The sequence below is a fragment of the Budorcas taxicolor genome, chromosome 4, assembly GCF_023091745.1.
Source record: "Budorcas taxicolor isolate Tak-1 chromosome 4, Takin1.1, whole genome shotgun sequence".
In the NCBI taxonomy this organism is placed as follows: Eukaryota; Metazoa; Chordata; class Mammalia; order Artiodactyla; family Bovidae; genus Budorcas; species Budorcas taxicolor.
In genome coordinates, this window is record NC_068913.1 from 95,474,008 (window position 1) to 95,490,845 (window position 16,838).

A 16,838-nucleotide genomic window follows, 5' to 3' on the forward strand; every position below is an offset into this window, starting at 1 on the left:
ACAGCAGCTGCCTGTGTGGTTATCACCCTGGTTCACATGACCCTTAATTCTTTCAGCTCGAAAATGGGTGCGCTAAACTCCTGAAGGTCTTTAGGTCCCAAACCTCTAACCTCTGGTCTTGAAACCTTGGTGTTTTCTCAGGTCGATACATCTTCTCTCAGGATACTAAGATAGGATATCATTTCAGAGCCCAGATGGAGTTCTGAGTCATAAAGTGTCAGTCAAAGCCTATTAGTTTAGGGACTTGATGTTACAGATGAACCTGAGGTCCACGGAGCTCAAGGCCACACAGCTGGTTTCAACAGACGAGATGGGACCAGGCCTCACAGCGCTGGTCCAGTTCTTTGGTCCCCTACTACCCTGGCTGAGAAGTTAGCGAGCTGTCAGAGCCTGCTGTCAACTGTTTTGTCTCTGAGCACTGTGGGCAGCCAGGGGAGCTGGAGATGCTTGCTGGCACCAGAGCAGGGTTCCTAGGTGGTCCTGCCCTCCTCTCTGGTAGATAAAAAGCTGTGCCTACAGTCGAATGCACTGGGATGCAGTGAGGAAAAAAAGGAGTGTGGGGGAGATGAGTAAGGAGAAAACAGTGCGAGAGAGTTGGGGGGACGGGGGCATGTCACCAAAGGAAAGCTCTTCCTTTGGTCTGAAGGGTCTTCGAACTAATGAGGAAACATCGCCACCTGCTGGCCGATGTGGACAAGTGCTTTAGAAAAAGAGTTGAAATGGGCTAAGCCAGGGTTCAGCTTCCGACCCAACACCCACTGCTTCCTCCCTTCCTTGTTGAGGCAGATGAGCCCTGGCAGGAAGCTGTACTGCCTGTGAACCCCAGGCCAAGGGGGTGCCTTTTGCTCAGGATTAGCTAACAGGGTCTAGAGGTTTGGGATGAAGATCAACACAGGAGCCACGCCTGCTGAATCACATGGGGTTAGGCCAGGTCCTCCAGCCTACAGGACAGATGGGTTTTTCAAGTCGTTAGCAGAGATACTGCAAAGACAGCCCTGTTTATAGCCAACAGTCACCTGCCAGTCCAGGCATAGGGACAGGGCTCTGTAGGCATTTTCTACTGCCTACACATGACCCTCCATTCCCAAACTAACCCAGTCATCTGCCTTGTAAGAAATTCTCAGTTTAAAAAAAAAAAAAAGTCAATGTCTGCTGCTCAAAGGAGCCAGATGAACAGGGCGGGTGTTTTTTAAAAAATTGGGATCAGTAATCACAGGGGCTATTATCTTATTGATGAAGCTCCAGCCATTTGCCAAGGTATATACACATTTTATTTAAAAAACAGTTTACAGTTTTCATTATACACAACTATTAAGAGGTTATAGTCAGAAGAGGCATTTGTCCTGTTGACAGAAGTGCCCACTAGATCATCACAATGCAAGGAGAAAGGTGGAAGGGAGGACAGGGGGCAAGGAAAAAATAAGTGATAAAAAGCTTAGATTTCAATTAAGGGCTGGTAAATCCCTTTTATCTCTTCAAGTATCACACAATATGTACCAAATACAATCAGTAAATAACGGCCATTTCTTCCCAAGCCCACAGCCAAGACGATTATTTGCTGACTTAAGAGAGTCCTGGCCCTTCCTCAGGTGAGTGGAGAACCTGCATCCCTTCCCCAATGGGCCTCCACTCCATCCAGTCCCTAATGGAATCTCCAAGGTGTTCAGTGGCCAGAGAAAATGTGAACATGGATTCAGAAGTCCAAAGAAACGCAGGTCTGCGTCCAGTCAGAAATGATTTGATTTCAGTAAGGCCGTGAACCCAGGCAGGAAGTTATGAGATGAATGAAACTCCTAACTTTTGTTAATGGCTTTCACTTTTCTGATTGAGTCCCTAGAACACAGAAGGGTCACATGCCACTTAAAAATCAAACACTAGTTCCCAGAAAGTTGGTGTCTAACACCTTCCCCATGGAGGCTAGCAGAGGCTCTGTCTCTCATGATTCTCAGCCATCCCAACAGGACGCCTAATAAAAAGCAAGCGTCAGGTCAAGGCCAACTAGGGCTTCTGGGAGCCTTGTGAGGGGGAAAGAAAGATTCCTTCGGAGGGAAACACTCTTCTGGAGCTTAGATCAGCCTGTTGGCAATTAGAACCGCTTTTGGAGTGGAAGAAAAATGTTAGGTACTGGAGAGATATATGGCAACTTCTGATAATTCTCTCACTAATATGAAACGCTGGTAACCTGCACAGTAACCTCAAGGAGGACGATACAATTGAAGACAAAAACGCATAAATGCCAGTGTCTAGGTTGGCTACCATAAAAAGCAACCTGTGAGGCCCCAGTGCTGGGGAGGTTGGAGGCCAGTGGGCCGTGGTGCAGCCATCTCGTTCGTTGTGTTTGGTAAGAGATGGAGCTCGGTCATTTGAACAGGGGCAAAGAATGCTTTGTGCTGATAAACCACAAGGTAGGATTTCAAAAGTGAGGGGTACTAAAGAAGGGAAGGGAGACTGCCGGAAGCAGCTCTGATCTACCACTACCACCTTTAAAAACACGCAGCCTTTCTGAGGGGCTCTGGATGCTTCTCAAAAGTGCTGCGATGGGACAACGTGGAAAATAGCTTTTGGTGTCATGCCACCCTTTGCTCCAGACTCACTCAACCATCTGCTATTGGGGCCTGGAGTCCTCAGAATCACAGCGTGGCCCTCTTCCAGCTTCCTCTCCTACCTCCCTCAGGCACAGAGAAGGGACAAAAGTTAGTGTAAAAAGGGAGTCTGTTCAGCTTACTAAAAGGCAGTTTCCCCGTGGAAAGGAAAAGCTCCACACACAGCCTAGCCCATGCATGGGACCAAGGTTAGCGCCCAGAAAGCACAGGCTTGAACAGAACGTGTGTGTGGGGGGTGTTCCACGTGATGTGGGCAGCTATTCCAGGAGCTTCTAGTGCTCACAGAGAAGCCTAAAGGCACCGTCACCACACAGACTTGGGTGGGCGCGCACACACGTGCACACACACACTGCAGCCACACTCATATCAGCTTCTGAACCCCTGCAACCGCCCCCAACGAATCTCCAACTGGGAAATTCTGCACCACCAGAGACTCCTAGCGCTGGTGCTCACGAGTGCAGGTGAGCGGGTGTCTTTTTGTTAGATCAACATGCATTTAAGCTGGGGAGTAGAGCTGTGGCACTGCTCACAAACCTTCCCTAAACTTGCTTCTACTAGTTTTGTTTGTTTGTTTTCTGACAAGATTAAAAGCAATTTTTATCCGGACATTATTTTTTTTTTTTGAAAGGTAATTAGAACACTATTATTTATACAATATTGAAAAAATACAATTTTTTATTGTTTGAACTCAAATCACCACCCAGCACTTTAAGCCTACCCTAAGTCGCACCTACAGATTACGGTTTTAGCACAAGCAAACTGCTAATTCAGCAGGTAAGCAAGTTAGACAGTGCCAGCAGAGACCCTCCCTCCCCCAAGTAATGAGAAGACAACGTGCTAGATAAGAGTTAAAGTACACCATTACATGTTAAATAGTTCATACTACCCTTCCAACAAGCCACAAATGCTAGAGAGAGAACTCAGTACATGAACTAACCACAGCCCTACTTAACTGCACTTTTAATTTTTTTTTTTTTAAAGAAAACCTTTTGCTTCATGCCCGTAATTAACGTAAGTAAATTATTTGCTTTTTATTTAGGAAAATAATCATGCTAAAAGCAGGTTGTACTTTATATAGATTTTCAAAGAAAAGATTGATTGTGCTTTCTGAATAAAAAAGATAGAGTTATCTTCCAACCTCAATGACTCATATCTTGTGGAATATAGCACTTCTAAACTAAAAACACACATCAAAAAGAAAGATTAAATTCTCCCGGTAGGACATTCAAAAGTCATCTTTAGAAGATTTTAGGACTGGCTAATTCTGCTATTGTCCTATTGGTTGTGGCAAAAAACAAAAACAAAACTCCACAGAGCTACTGTCTGAAGCTCTCCAAATTCAGCAGGCAACACTCAGATCTGAAAGAAACTCTGCCAGCAACCTGGACACATGGTTAGCTGAGTAAACATTTGATTAGCAGGCATTGAAACTGTCTGATTTCCTTTTAACACATACAGGAGAGAAAATTCTCTTCCTTCAAAACCTGTTCTACATTGTATTTCTGAATCCTTTCCTCCTATTCAGTCTCACTCAGGAAAAAAAAAAAAGCTGTTTTTCCCATGGAGAGTCACTTTGGGTACAAGAACCTTTATTTGTTCCAATTACTACTCATTATAAATTTAGAATGTGTGTTGGGTCTGCAATACCCATTTCCCCTTTCCACAGGCAGATGATGACCGGGCTGCTGTCAAGAGTGCCAGCAGAAGGGAACACACGATCACAACATGAGTGAGAGGACCCAGGAGGCACAGCCGCCAGCTGGGTCTTCTTCCCGAGTCTAACGGTCCGCTGAGCGGCTGTCCAAGGGGGAGGCCATCTCTTGGAAGGTGAAGATTAAATGTGCAACCTAAGCACGATACACACACACGCACACACACCAAAATTTAAAAAAAAAAACCACCACCACCACCACCCCGAAACCTGGAAACAAAAACCCCCATGAGCACCCTCAAAGTTAAAGCTCTCAGTCCAGGGCAGTGGTCTCACAGTGGCCAACAGCACGATGAGGGCGGACTCTGCCGCGTGAGAGCAAACTTCTTCCCAGTCACTTTTCTCCTCCTGTCCTGTCCTGTCAAAAAATGGTCTGGAATATAAGTTCTAACCCCAAGAAAAAAGAATCAGATTCAGCAAAACCATTTCCAAAAGGTTCTCCAAAGCAAAAAAAGAAACAAAACAAAACACTTGTGGCTGCAGGGCCTGGTAGCAAGAAGGGCAGAAATCTACATATAAAAATGTACTTAAAATCCAAGTCGAAAAAAATCGTTTTAAGTTTCAATACTCCAATGAGCTCCCTGTTTTATATTGTTACTCCACAGAAGTGGGGCCACCTGGGGTGCACAGGAAGGGGCAGCTCTGATCCTGATGTGGCTGGCTCTAAATGCTCCCACAGCAGGCCTTTTCCTCCCCAATTCTTTCCTTTCCGTTTTGAAAAAGCACTATTCTATCTTCACGTCCGAGAGCTGGTTGGTTTTGGTTTGTTTCTTTGGAACCATCAATAAAAGAAGCGACTTTTCCCTGTTATTTTGACTCAGGCCTATCTATCAGAGCGGCTATTCCTTTTGACAGTTCAGGAGCACACAGGCTGACTTGGCCAAACGGACTTATCAATGCATGCATTCGGACCGCATATTGCTACCAAAATGGAATGTGGGAATATGCTATGCACCTCAGGTTGAGAAATGACCAAGAAATCAAGATCTAAAGGGTGATATATAATATATATATATCAATGCTATTATTCATAAAAACCTTGTTTAGTAATAAAAAAAATTGCTTTGTTTAAATATGAATATTATAGTCTGCTTCTCATGGTTAGGAAATAATAGTCTTTCTGAAAAGCAGGTGCTTTTTCTACTACAACTCCATATCCTGGGCCTCGTCTTCCGAAAAGTCAGACATAGAACTCTCCGACGAGCTGTCTCCAGTGCCCTCTTCCTGCTCTTTCAGTGCCTCCTCCGTTGCATATTTCTGGATGTACTCTGCAGGGGGGTGGAGAAGAGAAAACACGGTAAGCGGCGGGCATGTGCTTCAGTGGCCCCCAAAGCTGCCAAGTCCAAGGGAGCCTCACGCTGTCCCTGTGCTGCAGGCGTGGGGGACAGACTGACAAAGACGGCAGTCATTACAGTCACTAGACTATAAGCACAGGGGGAAGCTGCACACGGAGATGTCTCTGGATGTTATGCGTTTTGCCCCCTTGGTAAGAGAGGCAGAGCTGAACACTTGATTGGCAGGGGAACAGATACTGCACCACCACCCTCAAGTCTCCCGTGGGCATGTATGAGATAGCTGACCACCCCTGGCATCGGCAGCAAGGCTCAGGACAGCTGGCACACATCTGGGCTCCCGTCCTCCAGCCAAGGTGCTCTCCCTCTCTCCTTGCTGTCTACTGATATGGCTGCACTCCTCCAAACTTGATGGACCAGGGAAACGCAAGCCCCACACTTTCTTTCTACTTCCTATATTCATAAACTATTCACTGCTCTCCCCCTCCCCAGACAGAACAGGGCTAATTATGATTTCATAGTCATGTATAAGGAAATCCCCCGTCATTTTTTAGGGTTGCAGTTATGTAATTATAGTCAGCCCAAATCTATTATTTTAGAAGTAGGTTTTAGTCTAAACAGATCCTGCCTGTCAGGTTTTGAAGCAGTGGGTGAAAACAGTCTCTCGATCTGCTCAGGAATGAGCTGCTATCTGGGGACACAGAGAGCCTGAGTGTGACTTCACCACCTATTCATTTATTTACCTGAAGATTTATGCTGTTGTAGCCTAGGCTGCATCTGCTGGTTCAAAAAATGTTAAGAACTGCTGAATAAACAAACTTTTCCTAAAAGCTCCAGGTGCAGACAGTTTTCAAGTAAACAGCCTACGCATAATATGAAAGGACAGGACAGACTCCCACCCAGAAAAACACATCCTCATGTCCGTATGCTGGTTGTTCCCCCTCTGGAGTGGTGGTGATGAGAAGAGAAGGTAAATGGGCCAAGTCTGAATGATTCGGTGCAGGGCCAGGGAAAAGTGTTTTTTATATTTTCAAAGGATTGTTTTTAAAAAAAAGAAAAGAAAAGAAAGAAGAGTATGTGACAGAGACCATATGTGACCAAATCTGGGCCTTAACAGAAGAAGTTTGCAGGCTTCTGACTTATACCCCTGCAGATTCACTATCGTGAAATTTCATGCTGAACACAGGAATTCAAAAGCCCCTGGCTAGGTAGGAATCTGCCTTAATTCTTAGTGTGAGAGAAACGTTTACTGAAGTCTTAGAAATTTTATTTTTACTCTCTGATGGGCTGGCTACCTTGTTTCTTTGTAGAAAGCAGTTGCTGCATAGTGACACTGCTCTCGGATGCTGTAATTCCACACTATCAGTGCATTCAAGGAGACCATCCTATATTAAGGGCTTACTGGGAGGAGGCTTTTCAGGAGACAGAGAAATGAAGAGCAAGGTCACTGATGAGCAGACGACACACAAAAAAGTAGTTAGGGGGTTAAGTGCCAGGCAAAGGGATGCAGGAGTTTAAGGGACTGTGGTCCTGGAGAGCCAGGAAGGCAGTATCTGCCCTGAACCTTCAAGCAGCTCCTTGAAGCAGCATAGGAGATGCCACCCCAGGGGAAAGGCGTAGACAGCCCCGCCCCAAGCACTGGGGAGGAGGAAGTGGCTGGGATGTTGAGACACATTCAGATAGAACTACGTTTTTCTTTTAAAAAATCTGAAGCAAAAAAGGCAAAAGGTACAGGTTTGCTACAGTTGGACAGTGGGTACATAGTTAAGTTATTCTGCTTTTCTGCATGGCTGAAAACTCTCCCTGACCAACTAAGGAAGCAGATACAGTTGGGTATCTGAAACTCTTTAGAAAGCTCCGGTGGTACCCCGTCCTACAGACAGTTCAATATCTACAAGATAAAACAGCACTAACTAACTATGAATCACACGCACGGTAAGAAAGGGTACACTTACCTACGCTGACACTGAAGTAGTACGGGGTGAATTAGCTTCCTAATGGGTAGGTGGAGTGGGGCGGTCAAGGGAGAGACCGAACCGAAGTCTGGGACAGGAAAAGTTCTCAGAAAGGCAAGGGGTAAAAATACCACAGCTGCAGGGAGGAAAATGGGTCTTGAGAAAAACCCAAATGAAGAAGAGAGGAGGTCACGGATTCAGCAGAAGAGGGGAAAAGAAGCTAGACTCCATGAGTTTCAGGGAAGGAACAGAGAAGTTTGAAAATTAAGGGAAATAAACAGCAGGACTCTAAAGGAGTCCACAGGAGCAGATGAAGGCTTTGACACGGGGAGATCTCTGACAGTCTGGGGATGGTGGGGAACCAGGGGGAGGAGGAGGACTAACAATGCTAAGAGGAAGGGGATAAATGGAGAATAAGATCATGTTGGTGGGGGGACTGGGTCTGAGAAATAAGACAGGATCTCCTATTTCCTATAGGAGGAACCAGAAAAGATGGGGATATATATATAAAGGTATATTCATATACCTATAAATATATATATATAGCTTTAAATATATATATATGTATAAAGGTACAGGAGGAAGCTGGGGTGCACTCAGGTCTGGTAGTCATGATCTTCTCAGGTCACTAAGGAACACAAAGTGAAACTAATGTTTTGAATCTAGAGCCCCCTAAGCTGGAGCTCGCTGCTTGAAGATAGAAATGGAGGTTAGGTTCCTATAGCAGATATGTACTGAAACAGGAAAAGTGCCAGAGGCATGATGACTGTAAGAACTGTAGAAACATGCTCTGCATAGAGATATCTGTGGATTGCAGGCACTAAGTGATTCTTATGTCAAAATAATACAGTCTTGTAACAGAATTTTATCTGGTTGAAAAGGAAATACATGTTTTCTTGAAACATATGTTTCTTTGGCTATGTCAATATTCTGGCTACATAAATTAGACATTAATTGGCAAAGCACTTGAGACTTAGGTAAGTTAATTAGAGTAGATTTATTTGTATTTTATTTCAACACAAAGTACCAAATACCCTAAGAGACTAGGGTAGAATGAGGAAACAAAGGAAAAATACCGTTCAACGAACAGCCCCAGATGACCCCATCTGTCTCATACTTTCACATTTGAGAGTGAAGACCCATGCATTCTGGACTCTCAAATTATTTCTACTGCCATCTCTTGCAAATGTAGTACTTGGAGGGGCTGGCCACTTTGCAGAAGCTCCTATTCTGAGCAGCTCTGCAGATGAACAAGTCAAGCTAAAAACTGGGTAAAAACCAATGCCTGCCGTTTGTTAAGAAGAGCCTGTTTTCATGGACTTTGAACGCCTCTCCTTTCTTGTAGAACTTTATGTATCTAGACTTTCCACCATGACAGTTCTCAAACATCTACAGAGGTAAAAGAGTGTGACGAATGCCGGTAACCCTGTGTGTAGCTTTAGCGGCCCTTTCACAACCCCACTTTCATTTTAATGAGATTCGTGTCCCATTCGCATGTACGCCTAAGAACGGGAAAACAGGATTCTAAATCCTAAAGGATGAGCTAACTAGCGCCACATATCTCAGCTTCAACAGCATATTTTCAAGCTTTAATAGAAAAATCCACAGCCCCGAAGCACTGGGACAAATACCTGCAGCACAAGAGAAAAGTACCTTAGATGTAAGCTTCCCCAAATGCAAGCAAGCCAGTATGGGAACAAGAAAAGAGTTCTTGGGTAGTTGGGTAATTTTTATCAACGGGTAAAATGATACAATTAAAAAAAAATCTAATGATGAATTCAATAATTATTCCCCAACTCTCAAAGTTAACTGATGTCCTGAAAGGCCAAGATGATTTCATGTATTAAAAAAATGTGAGATTATGCCTTTCAATTAATACTTTACTCTCAAGTAAATTTTCTAAATTACAAGACAAGAGGAAGCAAGTGAAGGCAAAAGTTCTTTCTGATAGGGGGTCACAGGGATTTCTGGCAGGGTTACGTCTGCTTCTACCCAGCTTCTACCCAACTCGTAAGTCTCCATTTCCTCATCCTTTATTACTTTGCTTTCTCCTCTTTGTTGAAACCTTCAGCTTTCTAAAGGTGTCTCTGGCCCTTGAATCTATAGAGGCTAGTGAGCTCTGCTTCAGCCCAGAGCTGTCCCTTTTAAGGCCTAAGAAAAATTACGAGTAACTAAGAAGGGTTTTAAATGATGAACACCTAACAGACTTAAGTTCTTTTGTCTCCAGGCTAAGCTATTTGCCTTACCTTTAATTTTCTGCTTGTATTCTTCTGGTCGATGGAGGTACATAGCTGCAGCGTCACCATTGAGAGGATCTATGGGGTTGGGATAGGCCAACAACTGGGGCAGGAAGGACTCAAATATATTGGTAAGATCTGAAAAACAAACAGAAGTATGTCACATGCGTCAAGTGTGTCAAGTTCACCTAAAATTCATTTGACTTCAGTAGTCAAAGCTTCTTACCTTCCAACGTATTTAACTACATGGATATTTTTCCATAAAACTGTGGTCTATTACATGTGACTTACATTACATATCATTTCAACACCAATTTTAAAATTTAATTTTAATTTGAAGAAACAGATTAAAGGTACACTTGATATTCTCTATGAAAGGCAATTGTCCCAAGTCTAATTCACTCCACTCTGTAAACTGTGAATTCAGAAATACTACAAGGTTTATTAAAACTTGTGCCCCAATACTGTATAAACACTCTACATTCTTACAAAGTGAGCAGTTAATTTCTTAGCATCGACATTTTCTATGATTTTGGAAATCCCCATTCTGAAAAGTATTCAAGCACCAGGTCTCATGAGAACCGAATACAATTTTATGGGCCTTGACACTTAATTCAATTCTCCTAACTTCTAATGGAGGTAAATAAAATCAGTTTTTCAATTATTCTGGGCAATGAGGGTAGGAACCTATATGGACCATTTAAAATCATAAACCACTGTAAAACAGATAAGTACCAACTTACTCCTTTTATTAATACTCATTTAAATAAACATTAACTCCCTCCTTGCCAGATTCAGCATAAGGTGCTGAGTGTACACAGATGACATCCACATACACAGAAAAAACAACAAAACCCTGCAGTTACCTAGCATTTTATGAAGGAAGTAGGCCTTGAAAACTTAACACAGCCACATAACTTTAGAGATGCTCTAACTTCCATCCTATTTGCTGCTCAGTTAGCAGACAGTGAACTGTGGAACCTTAGCGCTTCCATCTCTTTGCCCACTCTAAGTTACTCACCATGTTTTATAAAAAAACATTTCTGTTTCTGGAGGGAATGCTGAAGAATAGTAGCATAAGAACTACTTTTCAATTTATTCTGCTCTTTTCATGGATTTTGTTTTAGAGTGGGCACTTTCATGCAGTATTATAAGTGAATGTTTTGTCAAGCCACGTCACTTTAGTGATTCCCAGCCAGGGGTGATTTTGCTTCCCTGTGGCCACTTTAGCAAGGTCTGGAGAAATCTCTGGTTGTCACAACTGTGTGGGGGAAGAAGTAGGGGAGGTTGGGGTGCCACTAGCATCTAGTGGACAGAGGCTGGGGATGCTGCTGAAACATCTTACAATACAGTGCACAGGACAGCCCTCCATAATTATCTGGGACCAAAATGTTAACAGTGAAACACCCTGGTCTAGATAAAAGGGGTCAGCAAACTTTCGTAAAGGCCCAGAGCAAACACTAATTTAGGCTTGGTGGGCCATACTTGGTCGGTCTCAGCTACTCAACACTCAGCTCTGCCATGTAGCACAAAAGAAGCCATAGATAACTGATAAACAAATGTGTGTGGCTGTGTGCCAATAAACCTTTACATACAAAATCAGGCAGCCAAAGTTTGCTGACCTCTGCTCTAGAAAAATCCTACAAGAAGCAGAGTGTCCTTGTTGCTATAAGGTTAAAAAGCTGAGCACTCAAAAAACTCTATGACATCAAGGATAAACTGGAACAACATTATGTTAAGTGAAATAATTCAGACAAATACTGTATGGTCTCACATGTGGAATCTTAAAAAAAAAGAAGAGGAAGAAACAAATAGCAAACAGACTGGTGGCTGCCAGAAATAGTGGAGTTGAGGCGGGCAAAATGGCGAAGGATGTAAAAGGCATACATTTGAATAGAATAAATAACTCCTGGGAATCTAATGTACAGCACGGTGACTACAGTTAATAACTGGACTGCATGTTTGAAAGTTGCTAAGAGAGGAGATCTTAGAAGTTCTCATCACAAGGAAGAAAAATGTTTTCATTTAGTATGTATGGTGGCAGACATTAACTAGGTTTAATGCAGTGATCATTTCTCAACATGTATAAAAACATTAAATCATGTTGTATATCTGAAATAATGTCATATATCAATTATACTTCAATAAAACAAGAAACAGAAAAACAAAACAAAGCCTATGACTGCTCTGTTCATTAGAACTTTCTGCAATGATGACAATGTTCTGGATCTGCTACTAATATGGAAGCCACTAGAAACGTGGCTACTGAGCACGTGAAATATAGCTGGTTTGACTGTGAGGACTTAGTTTTTCATTTTATTTAATTCTCCTTAATTTAAATAACATGTGGCTAGTAGATCCCATATTGGACAACTCAGGTCTGGAGAGTGATCTATGGAGAATCCCACGATGGCCAAGTGTGTTAGTCGCACAGTCGTGTCCAACTCTTTGCGACCCCATGGACCCAGCCCACCAGGCACCTCTGTCCATGGAATTCTCCAGGCAAGAATTTTGGAGTGGGTAGCCATTCATCCCCTTCTCCAGGGCACTTTCCCCACCCAGAGATTGAACTTGGGGTCTCCTGCACTGCAGGCGGATTCTTTACCATCTGAGCCACCAGGGAAACCCCTAGCACAATCCTGTTCTCACGTGCAGACACTGATGCAGAGCAGGTTTACCTTCAACCCCAAGTTAGAGACTTGGTGTTACTGATGAGGCTAACTTTCCAAAGAACCACATTACAGTAAAATTCTCACGTACCAGAAAACAAATGTGGTATGTTAATCAAAAAAGAAAACAAAAATGACCCTCCAAGATAGCCCCAACCATCCAGCAGGACTTTTCACAGCTGTTTTATTTTTTTTTAAAGGAAGCAACATATTTAATAAACCAACTGATGGTATGAAATCATTGAAAACTATCTGTAAAGCTAAGGGACAGAGAAAAATGCTTATGTTCTAATATTGAATAGAAAAAGTCTGTAGGATATTATGTTCTCTAGAGTTACAATGATGTACACAGTATGATGCATAAGAATATTTTTAAAGTTATGTCAAATTACAACAGGCTTGTAATTTCTACTTTTCATACTTCAAATAACACTTAACCTTTTTTTTAACTTTTAAAAATAGCCATTTGCCTATAAATATGTACTTTCTACTTTAACTTATGTTTGAAACATTTAATAAAACATGACAAGTCTGAAAAAAATTTTCCTCTCTTTATCTTTTAGTAGGTGGGTTATCAAGGCAATGGTAGAAAATGTTAAAAGGTAAGCAAATTAAGGGACTTTGTGGGTAGCTCAGCTGGTAAAGAATCCGCCTGCAATGCAGGAGACCCCGATTCGATTCCTGGAATGGGTAGATTCCCTGAAGAATGGATAGGCTACCCACTCCAGTATTCATGGGCTTCCCTGGTGGCTCAGATGGTAAAGAATCTGCCTGCAATGCGGTAGGTTGGGAAGATCCCCTGGACTGGGCTTCCCAGGAGGTGCTCGTGATAAAGAACCCATCTGCCAATGCAGGTAGACATAAGAGATGAGAGTTTGATCCCTGGGTGAGGAAGATCCCCTGGAGGGAGGGCACCCACTCCAGTATTCTTGCCTGGAGAATCCCATTGACAAGAGGAATCAGGCAGGCTGCAGCCCATTGGGTCGTACAGAGTCGGACACAACTGAAGTGACTCAGCACCAAGCAAACTGAGAAAAAAAAACAAGGGGTGTGAACCCCGAGTTTCACAGCTTAAACAAGATCCCAGGACAGACAGAGTTACAATAACACTAACGATAGTGACGGTAATAGTACTGGCAGTAAGAGTGTACACTTACACAGCCCTTACTACAAGCCAGGCCCTGTGAACACCTTACACATACTCTTCGTTTCACTACAGCCAGTGAGGTAGGCACCATCACCATCGCCATTTTACATACAGGGGAAATGAGGCAGAGAGAGGGGTTAGGGGCCATGGGACTGGGTTTCAAACCTGGGCTTTTGCACTATGCTGCTTCTGTTAGTGGATAAAGGAACATTGTTCTCAACCATGATGGCACAAGATCCCTACATCTCTGGATATCCCCCTCCCCGAAGGTTTTCCTTCTTGTATGTTCAAGGCCAACAGGATGGTCTCTAAGCAGAGCATGTTCAGGAGTTTCTTGGTTGAACTGTCAGATGTTTCTTCACGTAGCCCAGCCCCAGGAAGGAGCTAAGGCCATCCCCAGATACACACGCATAGTAAACTGGGGCCTCTCCTGCCACATGAGCATTCCAGGTGCTGCCCCCAGAAGATTGACAGCTGAATGTTCCTATCAAATGGAAAAAAAAGAACAAAACTTGAAGATTTTACTCTTTGTAAGTTCAAAAGTGTTTCAGGACTTGAGAAATATTGCAGACACCAGGTCTCATAACTAGGTGTTTCATGTGGTCCAGGAAAAAGACTTTATACCCTTTCCCACTACTTTTAAGTTTTTCAAGCTATCAATAGATGGCTTTGCCTATGTATTTGTTCCAAACAAATAAAAGAACCCTCAATTATTGCTTTTTCCCTCTTGTGTCTGTTGTCTTCCTATATTAATATACTTTTGATCCATTTTACAGAGGTGCTGAGTCACGCCTCTAAAGACAGAACAGAAAAGAAAAGCATGCAGCCCAGTTTCGGGGAAGACGGCTGATTCTGGAGGCCAAGATGCTCCGGCCACGGCCACTGCAAAGCAGTGAAGCACTCCTGAGAGTGGCTGACAGAGCGGCTGGCCACTGAGTGGGCCCTCCCCAAAGAAACATCTCTCAAACAGGCAGATGTGCACAGTATCTTCTTTCAAGATAAACATTTTGGCAGGAGAGACATAAACCATAAACCAAGTATCAAATAAAGATACTCATCTTTGGAAAAATCCATCACAATAAAATTTTTTTCCCCTAGAACTGTTAATAATAAAAAAACTTTGATCAGTTCCAAAGTCTTTTAAAAAACACCGACCTTTCACTTTTTGAAAGGGAGAGAGCCAGACATGGATCACCCAATCTAGAGATTACAGTCAGCTGGCTCCATTACTGGATACCTTAATTTTTAAAGCAAGTCCCAAGATCCCTGAGAAGTATGGTTTATGATGAGCAAACAGCTTTCCTTTTCCCTTGAACTAAATCAGCACTTAACAAAATGCAGTCCATTAGGACTGAGTCTTCAGCCTGATCTTACAGTATTAATGTTAACAATATTACTACCCTCATAGCTCAGTTCTGTTGTTCAGTCGCTTAGTTGTGTCCGAATCTTGGTGACCCCATGGACTGGAGCACACGAGGCTTCCCTGTCCTTCACTATCTCCAGGAGTTTGCTCAAACTCATGTCTATTAAGTTGATGCAAGAATACTGAAGTGCGTAGCCATTCCCTTTTCCAGGGGATGTTCCTGATCCAGGGACTGAACCCAGGTCTCCTATACTGCAGGCAGATTCTTTACCATCTGAATCACCAGGGAAGCCATATAGCTCAGTTTAGGCATATACACTAATGGTTCATATCCATATTTAATTATAAGAAAGAGAGTTCTAGAAAAACATTCTACTTCTGCTTTATTGACTACACCAAAGCCTTTGACTGTGTGGATCACAACAAACTGTGGAAAATTCTTCAGGAGAGGGGAATACCAGACCACCTGACCGGCCTCCTGAGAAATCTGTATGCAGGTCAGGAAGCAACAGTTAAAACTGGACATGGAACAACAGACTGGTTCCAAATAGGGAAAGGAGTACGTCAAGGTTGTATATTGTCACCCCGCTTATTTAACTTATATGCAGAGTATATCATGAGAAATGCCAGGCTGGATGAAGCACAAGCTGGAATCAAGATTGCTGGGAGGAAATATCAATAACCTCAGATATGCAGATGACATCACCCTTGTGGCAGAAAGTGAAAAAGAACTAAAGAGCCTCTTGAAAATGAGAGAGAGAAAAACAGCTGGCTTAAAACTCAACATTCAGAAAACTAAGATCATGGCATCTGGTCCCATCACTTCACGGCAAATAGATGGAACAATGGAAACAGTAACAGACTTTATTTTCTTGGATCCAAAATCACTGTAGATGGTTACTGCAGCCATGAAATTAAAAGATGCTTGCTCCTTGGAAGAAAAGCTATGACCAACCTAGACAGTATATTAAAAAGCAGAAACATTACTTTGCCCACAAAGGTCCATCTAGTCAAAGCTATGGTTTTTCCAGTAGTCATGTATGGTTGTGAGAGTTGGACAATAAAAAAAGCTGAGCGCTGAAGAATTGATGCTTTTGAACTGTGGTGTTGGAGAGACTCTTGAGAGTCCCTTGGACTGCATGGAGATCAAACCAGTCCATCCTAAAGGAGATCAGTCCTGAATATTCATTGCAAGGACTGATGCTGAAGCTGAAGCTTCAATACTTTAGCCACCTGATGCGAAGAACTGACTCATTGGAAAAGACCTTGATGCTGGGAAAGATTGAAGGCGGGAGGAGAAGGGGATGACAGAGGAAGAGATGGTTGGAGTGCATCACTGACTTGAAGGACAGACTTGAGTTTGAGCAAGCTCCCTGGGAGCTGGGATAAACAGGGAAGGCTGGCGTGCTGCAGTCCATGGGGTCGAAAAGAGTCAGACATGACTGAGTGACTGAACTGAATTATTAAAAACACTCAAATCATACTGATCTCTTACCAAAAGCAGCAGTTACCCAACTCGGTCTAGAGCAATGGTTCTTCAGCGAGTCTAGGTCCTGGATGTTCATCCATTAGAATTACCCATGGAGTTTTTCCTATGTACCCTAGGGATTCTGATTTAGGATTGGTTGGCATCAGCATGCATGTGATATGTGTACAGAAATGCACCACCTACCCTACCCACAACGACCAAATGAGAAGAGTTATGTGCTGGTGGGTTCTTTAGCTCAAGAAAATGTTTAGGTCTTGGCAGCTAAGCTGCTGCAGAGGCTCTAATTTAGGGGCACTCCCTGACCCTTTCATCATTTTTTTTCTCCTGCACACTACTATCACCATCACTTCCTCCAAGTGGAAGCATTTCAAA

The 16,838-nt window shown here is 43.1% G+C and overlaps 1 protein-coding gene across 1 annotated transcript in view; it reads right to left on the minus strand.

Moving 5' to 3' along the window:
• Nucleotides 1-1,248: 1,248 nt before the first annotated feature.
• Nucleotides 1,249-16,838, minus strand: part of UBE2H (ubiquitin conjugating enzyme E2 H) — a 100,688-nt gene continuing 85,098 nt past the window's right edge. Inside the window, exons 6-7 of the mRNA XM_052638485.1 lie at nucleotides 9,808-9,936; nucleotides 1,249-5,582 (exon numbers count right to left, since the gene is read on the minus strand). Coding sequence (XP_052494445.1) covers nucleotides 5,458-5,582; nucleotides 9,808-9,936 — 254 coding nt within the window. The 3' untranslated portion in view covers nucleotides 1,249-5,457. The remainder of the gene's footprint in view (nucleotides 5,583-9,807; nucleotides 9,937-16,838) is intronic.